Source organism: Manis javanica, chromosome 1 (assembly GCF_040802235.1).
Source record: "Manis javanica isolate MJ-LG chromosome 1, MJ_LKY, whole genome shotgun sequence".
Taxonomy (NCBI): domain Eukaryota; kingdom Metazoa; phylum Chordata; class Mammalia; order Pholidota; family Manidae; genus Manis; species Manis javanica.
In genome coordinates, this window is record NC_133156.1 from 57825063 (window position 1) to 57837428 (window position 12366).

The following is a 12366-nucleotide window of genomic DNA, read 5'->3' on the forward strand; positions in this document are numbered from 1 at the left end:
ACATGTGCGAAACATGGAAAGAGAAGAAAGGAGGGGTTCATGAGCAAGACGGGGCCCACCATGGGAAGTGTCAGCCGCACACTCTGAGGGAGAGCCAGAGGTAGTGCAAGCTCCAAAGTGATCTGAGGCGGGGACTTGATGAAGGGGGGGTCTAGTAACCACAGTGTTGCTCATGTAATTGTTTATTAATGATACCAAAATAAAAAATAAATAAAAAATGATCTGAGGCCTGGGGCAAAACCAAGGATGATGATGTCTGTAAGATTGTTTGGAGCCAGGATAAATAAAGAATGGCTTCAATAATTTAAAAAAATACTTGTAGATATCTTTTAAGCCAGAGAAACAAGGAGAAAGTGGTAGATTCATAGGAGGCAGATGTTCTATTGTTAACTTAAGGCAGACAGAAGTACTCAAGTCCTGTTTTATTTGTCTTCCACCAAAGAGTTGCTTTTGTTGTGAAAATGCTTAAAAAATGTGGCTAAAAGAATTGAAGGACACAGAAAAGCATCTAGCTGCCTTGACAAAATCAACTTAACTCTTAGCTGGCATAGATTTATCAGGGGAGCACTGGACCAGACATATTTTTGGCAGGGTGCATGACAGCCTCTCCTGGTATGTTTTTTTAAGACAGAAAGATGTAGGCTATATAAGATCATTGTGTCTGGCTAAATAACCACTCTAAAAATCAAGTTGTTTATAATCAATGTACAGTGGCTCAGAAACAGCCTACTGGCAGTGTTGTTGTTTTCCATCTTTTTTGGATAGTGGATCCCTTTGAAAAGCATTATAAGTACTCCCTCCCTCCCATAAAAATGCATGTAAGCACATATACCATTCTGTGTATAAATCCAGGGAGTTCATGGACAGCCTAAGAACACTAATGCCAGCAGTATCCATCATGCCCTTGGTTTGTTTTGATTTATTTTGTCAATGACTTGAGCAAGGACAGAAAGAGCCTTGCTAACTTAAGTTGGGTTCCCTAGGAAAAGACTCTGAGATGGAGGTTTATGTGAAGGAAGTTTATTAGGAAGCACTCTTAGGATCTTCTATTGTTGGGAAGTGAAAGATAGGCAAGAGCCTAACTGGAAGGATAGTCACAATAAAGGGATCAGCTGATTCCATGGGCAGCTTTGGAGCTGAGATGGCCCTTCCATCCAGCCCACCTGGAGATGAGGGGGTTGGGCTTTACACACTCACTCACCATGTAGTGAGTCACTGGATAAAGGGTGCCCCTGGGAGTGGGGAAGACCTTGGGTGAGCAGCTCTCTTCAGCCTAGGGCAGTTCCTGGGGAGGGGCTCAGTTTTGAATTGTAGGCAGCCAACAAGTGGGGGAATCAATGACTCAGTCTTGAACAAAGATCTGGGTGGTTAGCCACAACTTCCATTAAAACCTGCATAATTTTTATAGGTAAATCTGGGTGAGCTAATAGGTTGTCCAAACAATTTGTTGCAAGTCAATAGCACTTTAAGAAAATTACATTCATGAATAGTAGTTTAAGCTTTGCTTTCAGAATGACCTGCATTTTTGTCTCCTTGTCTCCACATATCATTTGTGTTACTATGAGCAAATTGTGTAATTTCTAAGCCTCAATCTCTGTGCAATGTAAATAGCCTACCTACCTTTTAGGGTTCCCGTTACAATTAACAGTTATTTTTCAGAGCTTTTTTTTTTTGTCTTAAATTCAAGTTGCTTTGAGTACAATTAGAAATGTTGTTATTTTACTGTATTTTTGTCAACTGCTCTAGACTCCCTAATCAACGTCACTTAGGAATATCAAAAAATTATACACATTAAGTGTTGCAATAACAGCTCTCACTTTGCTGCAAAGTGAGAACAGGCCATAGGTACACAAGAACCACTGACTTACACCTTTTGATTAATGACACTGATTCTAAGCTTCCCTCTGATTTTGGATCCAACAAGTATCTTGTGAGCACATCTGAGGAATGACAGGCACTGGGTATGGGCAGTTAGCAAACTATAGCATTTGGACTAAATCTAGTCTGCTGCTGTTTTTGTCCAGCCCAGGAGTTAATAATGGTTTTTCCATTTTTAAAGGTTGTTTAAAAAAAAAGAATATGCAATACAAACAGAAAGTAGTCCACAATGTGGCCCTTTACTGAAAATGTTTGTGGATTCCTGGCCTAGACATATAACACATACAAGTAAACAAACAGGCAGAACAGTTAAAAAAAATTAGGTATTATGATGAAGCAAAGTCTGGAGTTAGAAAATTGGCAGGTGACTTCACTTTTGATAGGATGGTCAGAGGCCACCCCAAGTGACTTGTAAGGCTGAAACCTTGCAGGTGAGGAGCCAGCCATGTGCGCTGTGAAGAGCATGGGTCAGGGGGAGTATTGCGGGGAGCAGGGTATGAGGGGAACAAATGCTGCCTGGAAAGGGCCTGGGTGTTCGCAGAGCCCAAAGACCAGTGTGGTCTGAGCAGTGAGGGGGAAGGAGGGCAGGTAACATAGGGTCTTAGAGGCCATGGGGAAGAGTTTGGATTTTATTCTGTCTGCCAAAGAAAACCATTGATCTGGTTGTTGCATTATGGAGAAAGGACTTAAGTGTCGTGGGAAAGCAGGAAAAATCTCATAGTTCTACCCTGGTGCCAGAGTTCTGGCAGTGGCCTGGCCTGCTTATACTTACCTTCACCTCTCTGCCCCACCTTGGAAAAGTGGGAGGCCTGAGAGCCTAGTTTAGGAATGACTGCCAAGGACATATTACTGAATTGGGGTAGTGTTGATATTCATGCCTCATCTTCACAAAATGTACTATGCATGTAACTGTCAGATTAACTGCTTTACATTTAAAAGATTTAAACACAATCTTTATGTTATGGTCAACTAAGTAGAGGAAGTAGAGGGAGTTTTTGTTGAACAGCTTTTGATATTATGAACCTCTCAATTTTGGTAATTGATGTCTTAAATCTTATTAATAAAATAGATTTGGCTGTATTTCCATCTCTGAATCTTCCTTTATTTTTTGAATATATTTTGTTCTAGAGAAAAAATGGGTCTAAAGATAGCCTGATTGAAGAAAAGACTCAGACATCAACAAGCAATCTGGCTGGAAAACACACAGCAAAAACAGTAAAAACTATCCAAGCTTCACGCCTCAAGATAGAGACTTGATCCCAGTGCAAAAGGGTTTGGTATGGGGGGTGGGAAGGGTGTGTGTGAATTTGAAACTGTGAATTTTAATTATTCAAGTATCTTGGACCTGCTCAAGTGTTTTCTTCAGAAGAAAGTAATTTAGTGTTGTATCTTTTAAAGGTTGAAGTACAGCACATCTGTGCCAACAGGCCTTTTTATTTGTAACTGGAAGGACAGCAGTCTTGTAAAAGCTCATTCATTTGATGCCGAATATTCCTTCCTGGAAACCCCAACTGTCTCGGGTCCACCACAACCAAGACCAGATGCTTCTGATCAAAGTTCTGGAATCCTGGGCTGCAGCTGGTTGGCTGTGCAACAGCGTACCAAGGGGGATGGAAAAGTTCTTCCCAGCTCTAGTTGATCTCAACTTGTGCACACGTGAACTGAGGCATCACTTTCAGACTGCAGATATTTTTATCCATATAAATGTTCTTTTAACACTGTATTTTGTGGCATTAAGTTCCACTGGTTATTTACAAATGTAAAAACTTTTTAAGTGTTGCTTTTAATTTGTAATGTTTAGTTTTCAGAAAGAAAAGGTGGTTATGTGTATTTCAGTTGACCTGTTTATAAATCCATGATCCTCAACCTCAAATGGTCCCTTTTTCCTTCCTGGTGACTTCTGACCTCTCCTCTCTGTGAAGAGCTTTTTTATTTTCCCTATTAATAGGGAAAATGGAAATACACTGGACTTTTCATCTTCCCATTACTTCACAAAGCTTTCCACAGTGGCCATCCACCCAAATCCTTCCTCTTGTCCTGTCCCCCCACCTGTGTCTTGGCATCACCTCCTTTGGCCTTCTTGTCCCTGGCTCTCCCTTCTATCAAAATATTCTCCCGCTCCCTCTTAGGTATCTTTGCCACTTGGTTTTAAACTTTTGAGACACACCTAAAAAAGCCAACCAGCCAACTTTCACCACCATGAACCCCCTTCCAGCTACCTTTTACCACTTTCCAAGTTTCTTGGATTATTGGTAGTCAATATTCTGCTGTTAATCCATCTGATCTGTTAACTGATCCCTAGTATATTCTCCCCCACTGCTCCACTGAAGCAGACCTCGCTGCAATCACCTTCACATCACCAAATGCCTACGGTAACTTAGACTGCCTTGCAACATTTTCTTGCTCCTTTAATGCAGCATTTAAAAAAAAAATATTCTGACCATTCTTTGCTTATGCTATTCTACCTCACCAGTTAATTATCAGAGTTTCATCACATTTATGCTCATGGATTTAGGGTTTATTTCTATAGCTTAGACTATGGACCAGTGTTCTGCCAACTTAGATCTCTGAAAGGTGATGCCAATTCAACTAGCTTAAAATGCTGCTCCCCAGCTGCATTTAGGAGCATTACGGCTGGGACTACTCACAAAGCAGTCACTGCGGACACCTCCCCACTTCCAAACCCTGCTTAGTTTAACTAGCTCTCTTCATTAATTTTACTCACCCTGGTCCAGGGTGGTCATCTCTTGCCTAGACAACCGCAGTAGCCTCCAAATGGCTAACCTGTATTACATTTCTTGCATGAATTTGTTAGGGATTTCCTTTTGCTTTAAATAGCCTTAAATGGTTTGGCCTCTGACCTGTTCTCATCGTAACACCCCCAGCTTCCATAACTGCCACCTTCAGCCTCAATAAGCACTCAACTCTTGTCTGAATTGAGGGCACTTCAGAGGGGAAGCAGCTATCACTGTCACCGAGTCTGGATTTATGGCCATAACCCTTTTTTCTAGCCCGAGGCCTTGGCACATACCATTCCCCGAACTTTGCCTTGCAAAATTGATACCTACCCTTAGTCTCAACTGCTTTTCCAGGTTTCCCTGACTTGGTCAAATCCTACCATGCATGGGACATGTCTCAACAAAAGTTTTACATTTGTGACATTTCCTCCGTTCAATTCTAAGCTTCCAAAGGCAGGAACTGTATTTTGCTTATTACCATTGTGTTCCTAGCTCCCAATTCAGTGCTTTCAATAAATTCTTTGAATGCCTGAACACACTATTTGTTCTTTCCTAATTGAGGGCAAAAGATATGCTGACCGTAAGCTTACAATCTAGCAAAAACAACAAAAAGTGGCAAGCACACTTAAGACCTAGAAATGTAGTCTAGCTCAGCGCATCATGCATGAGACATTGAATGAAAGCACTTCTTTGGGCCTAGCACAAGCAGCCTTTACTTCATAAGGCTATCAGTTACTGACAGTACTGAATATATTCATCTCAATTGCTGACTCCACAATTTTGAAAGTTGGGGAAGAGAACCCTCCTTTTGATCTTTCAGTGAAAGAATTGATTTCTGGCAATTAAGCACTTAATAGGAAAACCTCAAAGCACATCAAAATATTTATTTATAGCCCCACAGTTTTAAATGCACGTTTACAGACTGTCCAGAATCTTAGCACCCTTCAGGCTCCTGGGTATTTTAAATAATCCAAGCAACCCTTGCGAAGATGAATCTTTCAAATTCCTCACCAAGGACATCCTAAAAGAAAAAAAGCACCCAATTTGACAAGCAAGTATTAACATGCCTTATATTTTATGAACTTCATAAATAAACTCTAAGTACAAAATTCTATGTTGCATTGTTATGCCGTTTCGACATAGCTTTAAGTGTCAACACAAGATATGCCTAAGACTTGGCAAGTAGTTTTTTAAAATTTAGCCACCACACATGAACCATGTATTGTTAAAGAGTTCAAAAATAAGCTGGAACAGATTATCCCATTTCCTGATAACTACAGATGTAGTAGTGCTGTACCAATGAACCATTAACAACTAAATACCCTCTAGAGCAGGCACCCCCATCTAGAAAGATAAAATGTGTGTTACAAATAACTACTTTGACAGAACTTCTAGTTCAGTATACGCTACCTTAGGTCATTTTTGTGCTCCCAGGTAATGTTTGGCAAGCAGCAGTCTGCTTCAGATATCCACCTTTCACCTGAATGAAAATTAGTTAAAATCGGTTAACTGTACACTGAATGTGAGCACACTCAAGATGAAAATTAGTTAAAATCGGTTAACTGTACACTGAATGTGAGCACACTCAAGATCACACATGTAAAACCATGAGCATGTTAAGCTGTTACTTATGCAGCGCCTACACCAATGATATCAAATTCATGGGCAGGAAAAGGCTGCGAAGTGCTTAGTTTATGCCTTTTTTGACACCGCATTCACTAGTGTCCAAAAGTGAACGGGCAACACAAAGGCTACGAGAAAACCACGAATGGACTGCTGTATTTACGACACAAAGTTTCTGACCCTAAATCGACTGGCTGAGATAAATTGTTGATTACAGTTGGAAGGGGAACGATTGCCACCAGCTCTAGATTTATATTTCTAAATCCTGACTAGATAATGAAAACTACAGTATTTTAGATGGTTAAAATTTTTTAATTTCGAGGCAACTGGTCTTTTTGCACTGACATGAAAACTCACCTTCAGTTAGTGATGCTCATTCGATTTCGGCCAAGTTGTGCACCTTGAAACAGTTACCAAGACTTAAACCTTAAATGGCATTTTACTTCTACGTTGACGTCACTGTGACAGGCTAGGCGCACATGCATTTGACAGCCTTCCCTTTCCAAGAAAGAAATCCCCGCTTGTATTAAAAACTCCGTGGCACACTGCCGATGGCCGAAAACTCAAACGCGCTCAAGTCAATCTGCCCATTTCCTGGCCAGAGAACGCGGACCGGGCCGCTTCGGGGCCTTCTGGGCTCCCATGGACAAGGCGGCTGAAGGCAGGCCAGGCCGCTGCCCTCCACGCATTCAGAGTCCGGGCGCCGCGCGCCATTCCCAGGGCTGCTGCGAGCCCCTGGCCGGAAGGGCCCACGGGGTAGAGCAGCGCTGCAGCGCGCGGCGGCGGGAGAGGCTGCGCGGCCCGCCCACAATGCTTTTCTACGCCTGGGAGGGCCCACTGCGCGAGGGGCGCGGGGAGAACGGACTGTACCACCGGCCGCCGCGCCCTCAGGAGACGCCACCGTGTGGCGGGAGGGCGAAGTGCCCGGCGACTGGCCGCGGGGCGGGTCTCCAACAGGGAGAGATGACTGAGGGCGGAGGGGTCGCCCCGAGTTCCTTGCCGTGTGCGACCAGCTCTCTGCGCGGAGAGGGGGCTTAGTCAAGGGCGGATACCCGTCCGCCCGCCTTCCGAGGTCGAGCGCCCTGGCCCGCGCGGAGCTGCGGGTGTAGCCCTAAGGACCGGAGACCTCGCGCTCTGGGGAAGGACTGACGGAGCTCAGCGTCTCCCAACGAGGAAGAGGGAGGTCCTCCGCTCAAAAGCTCCTGAGCACTTACTTGGCCTCGGGCTCCGTCCCCGGTGCCTGGGAATCAGGTGTGCCCGAGACAAGTTTCCTGCCTTCATCCTAGTTGGGCGAGAAAGACACTGAACAGGTAACATGGGCGCCCCAAGTCCAGAAAGTGTTAGGGACCAAGATGGAAACAAAAGAACATGAAGGGATAGAAATAGCATAGAAATTCTATTTTCCAATAGAAATAGAGTGTGAACTACAAATGTCATCTTAAAATTTTTGAAATGCCACATGTAAAAGTGAAAAGGAACAAGTTAATTTCAAAAGTAACTCTACCTGTGCTAAATAGTACTTCAACAGGTAATCAATATAAAATTATTAATGATATATTTTGCGACCTTTTATTCCTACTAAGTCTTAAAAGTCTGGTGCATATTTATATTTACAGCACATTTCAATACAGACTAGTCACATTGTCAGTGCTGCGAGGCAGGATTGGCCCTTGTGGCTGGAGCTCCCGGAGAGGTGCAGAGTGGCAGAAAACGCAGCGGAAAGACAGGCAGGGGTAAATCGCTTAGGGCTTTGTACCTGTGGCAGGAGTTGGGGTTTAATGCTGACATTTTAGAATTAATTACTACCGCAGAAATAAATCACAGGTTTTTAATTGGCTTTTTGCCTGATAACCATAACTCATTGAAGGGTTAGCGACCCAGTGAGATGGGCTGCGTAACAACTGCATCTCCTTGCGCCTGTAAGTCCTAGCAGGCTCAGAGACTGCGTCCAGCACATTTCTGTCTGTCTGAAGTTTACTGTGCTGAAAGGAAGGAAGCAAGAAAGAAAGGAAACGAAAGGGAATGAAAAAGAAAAAAGGGACATGCAAGCCCACAGCCCGATGGTCATCACATGAGGAAGAGCCTGAATGGTAACATCGCCTTGGGGGCGGTGGACACATACGGAAGGACGGAACGTGTAATGTTCACAGGAAGATAAATGACTCTAAGACTTTAATTAGGAAGTCACTGTAACGTCTTCGTAGGGAGAAAGGCTGGGGAAGGAAGAGCCTCTAAGAGTGTTAAAGACGTTGAAGGATACAGAGTAGGGGTTGTAACAAACCTCAGTCTTTTTTACTAAGGAAAGTCAGAGAGAGGAAATTTCCTTGGGCTGGAGCAGCCAGCAGGCCTAGGTTTAGATTCAGCTCTGACACGTGTTCTCTTAGGTAAATGACCACCTCTCTGCCCAAGGTTCCTCTTTTAAAGGAATATTCGTTTGATTTTTGTACTTGATTTATATGTTGATCCCACATTTCTCCTATTATTATTATTATTTTTATTTTTAATAAAATGCTGAAGTGGTAGGTAGATGCAAGATAAAGGTAGAAAACATAGTTTAGTGCTGTAAGAAGGCAAATGTAGATGATCAGATGATCAGGTGTGTGCCTGTGGACTAAGTATTAATCCAGGATAGACAAGGGCAGCAAGACATCCACGGATGCAGAAGATTTCTCTCAAAGCAGGGGGGGTGAGGTTCTGAGCCTCACCTCTGTTGATCCCCAAATTCTCACCTGATGGCCCCCCTGCGACTGTGCCTGTCTTAGGTTGTTCCTCCCTTGAGGAATCTTACCCATCTCTGGCTAACCAGTCATCTTCCGGGGCCATACAGGGAAATGTAAAGTTGGTAAGTGAGAGAGAAGCCATATTGTTTGCAAAGGTTAGCATCTTTTCATGTGCCTGTTGGCCATCTGTATTTCTTCAAAAAAATGTCTGTTCAGGTCCTCCACCCATTTTTTAATTGGATTATTTTTCTTTGGTGTTGAGTCGTATGAGTTCTTTATTTTGGATGTTAATCCTATATTGGATAAAACATTTATGAATATATTCTCCAACACTGTATGTTTTGTTTTGGTATCCTATGCTGTACAAAAGCTTTTTAGTTTGACGTAGTCCCACTTGTTCATTTTTTATTTTGTTTCCCTTGCCTGGGGAGACATGTCCAGAAAAAAATTGCCTGTGCTTATGTTCAGGAGATTTTTGCTTCTGTTTTTTTCTGAGAGTTTTATGATTTCATGTCTTATATTTGGGTCTTTCATCCATTTTGAGTTTACTTTTGTTTATGGAGTTAGACAATAATCCGGTTTCATTCTCTTGCATATAGCTGTCCAGTTTTCCCAACAACATTTATTGAATAGACTGCCTTTTTCCCATTGTATATTCATGATTCCTTTATCGTATATTAATTGAACATGTATACATAGGTTTAGTTCTGGGCTCTCTATTCTGTTCCATTGATCTTTGGGTATTTTCTTGTGCCAGTCCCAAATTATTTTCATTACTGTAGTTTTGTAGAAGAGCTTGAAGTCAGGGAGCGTAATCCCTGCAGCTTTGTTCTTCTCTCAAGATTGCCTTGCTTGGAGGATTAAAGATAGCAGTGTGAGAGGTGAGACAGAAACCTCCTCTTAAAACCACATATAATATAAAAATATAATTAATACGACTAATCCTGAAAGAGCAACAGGAAAGAAGGCTGCACCAGACTGCACACACCTGGAGGAAAGAGCAGACCTCAGGGAAAAGGGTAACGTACCAAAGCCATGATCCAGCAGGATGCAAGCCCTTTCCCAACCCCAGCTCTCGGGAGGAAGAGAAACAGAGTGGCGAGGGAGTGGAGGTATGGGACTGCTGAACACCTAGCCCTGGAAATCTGTACAAGGAGCATGAACTTACACTGTATGACACTCTGGTGATTAGTGGGGTTGGAAAGCTAAGACAGTCAGTATATCTAGAGAGACTGAGATTCCAGCTTCTTGTGGAAAACAAGGATTCATATCCAGCTGATCTGGGTGGGCAGTCTGAGAGACTTCCTAAAAGCAAGAGGGATGCTAAAGTGGCAAGGATTTCACAGAGCTTACTGCTCAGGAGAAAGGACAGGTAGACAAAATTGTCCAGTGCAATCTGTCCAGCAGGTTGGGAATTTAAATTATCTTCAAACACTCCATTCCCCTGGCTGACTGTGCAGCTCCAAGGCCCCTCCACCATGATATGCAGCCTGCAGTGCCTTCCTCCTGGTGAGGCTGCACCTGCCTCGCAAACCAGCAGCCCCTGCTCTGGTGTCAGGCAAGCCAGAGGGAAGCCCCACCTATGGCAGCTACAAACATAAAGCATAGGGGCTTACACCTGTGTGTTTGGCCCAATGGTTCTGGCAGTGGAGACAGGCATAGCAGCTGGGAAGCAGGAAACAGCTCTTACCTCCCCCCAGGCACCAGTACCACTCCCCTACAACCCCCGACATTGCTCCAGGGGCTGAGCAGCTCCAGGGAGTAGAGCTTCTGGGCACTAGAGGGCGCCACAGGCAAATATGAAACATCAAAGGAACCTGGTTCAAAACAAAATCTCAACACCAGAAAAACTATCGAGTGAAACTGAATTAATAAATCTTAGTGAAAAAGATTTCAAAATAAAATCATAAACATTCTTCTGGAGATACAGAAAAATATTCAAGAACTCAGGAAAGAATTTAGGACAGAGATATAATCATTGAGGAACAGAATGGAGGATATTAAAAGCAGATTAGATATTAGATATGGTAGAGGAGATGATAAATGAAATAGAAATTACAGAAGAGGAATACTAAGAATACAGAGATAAAAAAGGATCTCTAAAAATGAAAGAATATTGAGAGAACTGTGTGACCAATCCAAAAAAAAACAATATATATATGATAGGGGTACCAGAAGAAGAAGAGAGAGAAAAAGGGATAGAAAGTGTCTTTGAGGAAGTAATTGCTGAAAACTTTCTGAATCTGGGGAAGGAGATAGTCTCTCAGGCCATGGAGGTACACAGATCTCCCAACACAAGGGACCCAAGGAGAACAACAGCAAGACATATAGTAATTAAAATGGCAAAGATCAAGTATAAGGACAGATTATTAAAAGCAGCCAGAGAGAGAAATAAGATCACATACGAAGGAAAACCCATCAGGCTATCATCAGACTTCTCAGCAGAAACCTTACAGGCCAGAAGGGAGTGGCATGATATATTTAATGCAATGAAACAGAAGGATGTCAAACCAAGAATACTCTACCTAGCATGATTATCATTTACATTTGCAGGAGTGATTAAATAATTTCCAGATAAGCAAAAGCTCAGAGAATTTACCTCCCACAAACCATATCAACAGTGTATTTTGGAGGAACTGCTATAGATGGAAGTGTTCCTAAGGTTGAACAGCTGTCACCAGAGGTAATAAAAAGGGATAGACAAAAAATACAGAATATAATACCTAATATATAAAGAATGGAGAAGGAAGAATAGGAGGGGAAAAGAAAGAACCTTTAGATTGTGTTTGTAATAGCATACTAGGTGAATTAAGTTAGACTCTTAGATACTAAGGAAGTTAACTTCTAACCTTTGGTAACCATGAATCTACAGCCTGCAATGGCAATAAGTACATACTTATTGATAATCACCCTAAATGTAAATGGTCTGAATGCACCAATCAAAAGACATAGAGTCATTGAATGGATAAAAAAACAAAACCCATCTATATGCTGCCTACGAGAGACTCACTTCAAACCCAAAGACATACACAGACTAAAAGTGAAGGGATGGAAAAAGATATGTCATGCAACTAATAGGGAGGAAAAGATGGTGTTGCAGTACTTGCATCAGACAAAATAGACTTTAAAATAAAGAAAGTAACAAGAGACAAAGAAGGACATTACATAATGATAAAGGGGTCAATCCAACAAGAGGATACAATGATTATAAATATCTACGCACCCAATATAGGAGCACCTACATATGTGAAACAAATACTAACAGAATTAAGAGGGGAAACAGAATGCAATGTATTCATTCTAGGAGACTTCAATACTTTACTCACTCCAAAGGACAGATCAACCACACAGAAAATAAGTAAGGAGACAAAAGCATTGAACAACACATTAGAACAGATGGACCTAAC

The 12366-nt window shown here is 42.3% G+C and overlaps 1 protein-coding gene, 1 long non-coding RNA gene and 1 other non-coding gene across 5 annotated transcripts in view; 1 reads left to right on the top strand and 2 right to left on the bottom strand.

The window, feature by feature from the left end:
* The window catches only part of EPB41L4A (erythrocyte membrane protein band 4.1 like 4A), a 268086-nt gene extending 262936 nt beyond the window's left edge, over nucleotides 1-5150 (top strand). For all 3 annotated transcript variants that reach the window (XM_073232972.1, XM_036995150.2, XM_036995148.2), the window contains one exon: nucleotides 3007-5150. In XM_073232972.1, coding sequence (XP_073089073.1) covers nucleotides 3007-3135 — 129 coding nt within the window. In that variant the 3' untranslated portion in view covers nucleotides 3136-5150. The remainder of the gene's footprint in view (nucleotides 1-3006) is intronic.
* A 330-nt stretch (nucleotides 5151-5480) lies between these two features.
* Nucleotides 5481-7042, bottom strand: LOC118967796 (uncharacterized). Its single transcript, XR_005055023.2, has 3 exons — nucleotides 6597-7042; nucleotides 6027-6096; nucleotides 5481-5637 (listed from the first exon to the last, which is right to left on the bottom strand). It is a non-coding gene; the product is annotated as an uncharacterized lncRNA (long non-coding RNA).
* Nucleotides 6236-6369, bottom strand: LOC118967820 (small nucleolar RNA SNORA13). Its single transcript, XR_005055050.1, has one exon. It is a non-coding gene; the product is annotated as a small nucleolar RNA SNORA13 (small nucleolar RNA).
* Nucleotides 7043-12366: the final 5324 nt, after the last annotated feature.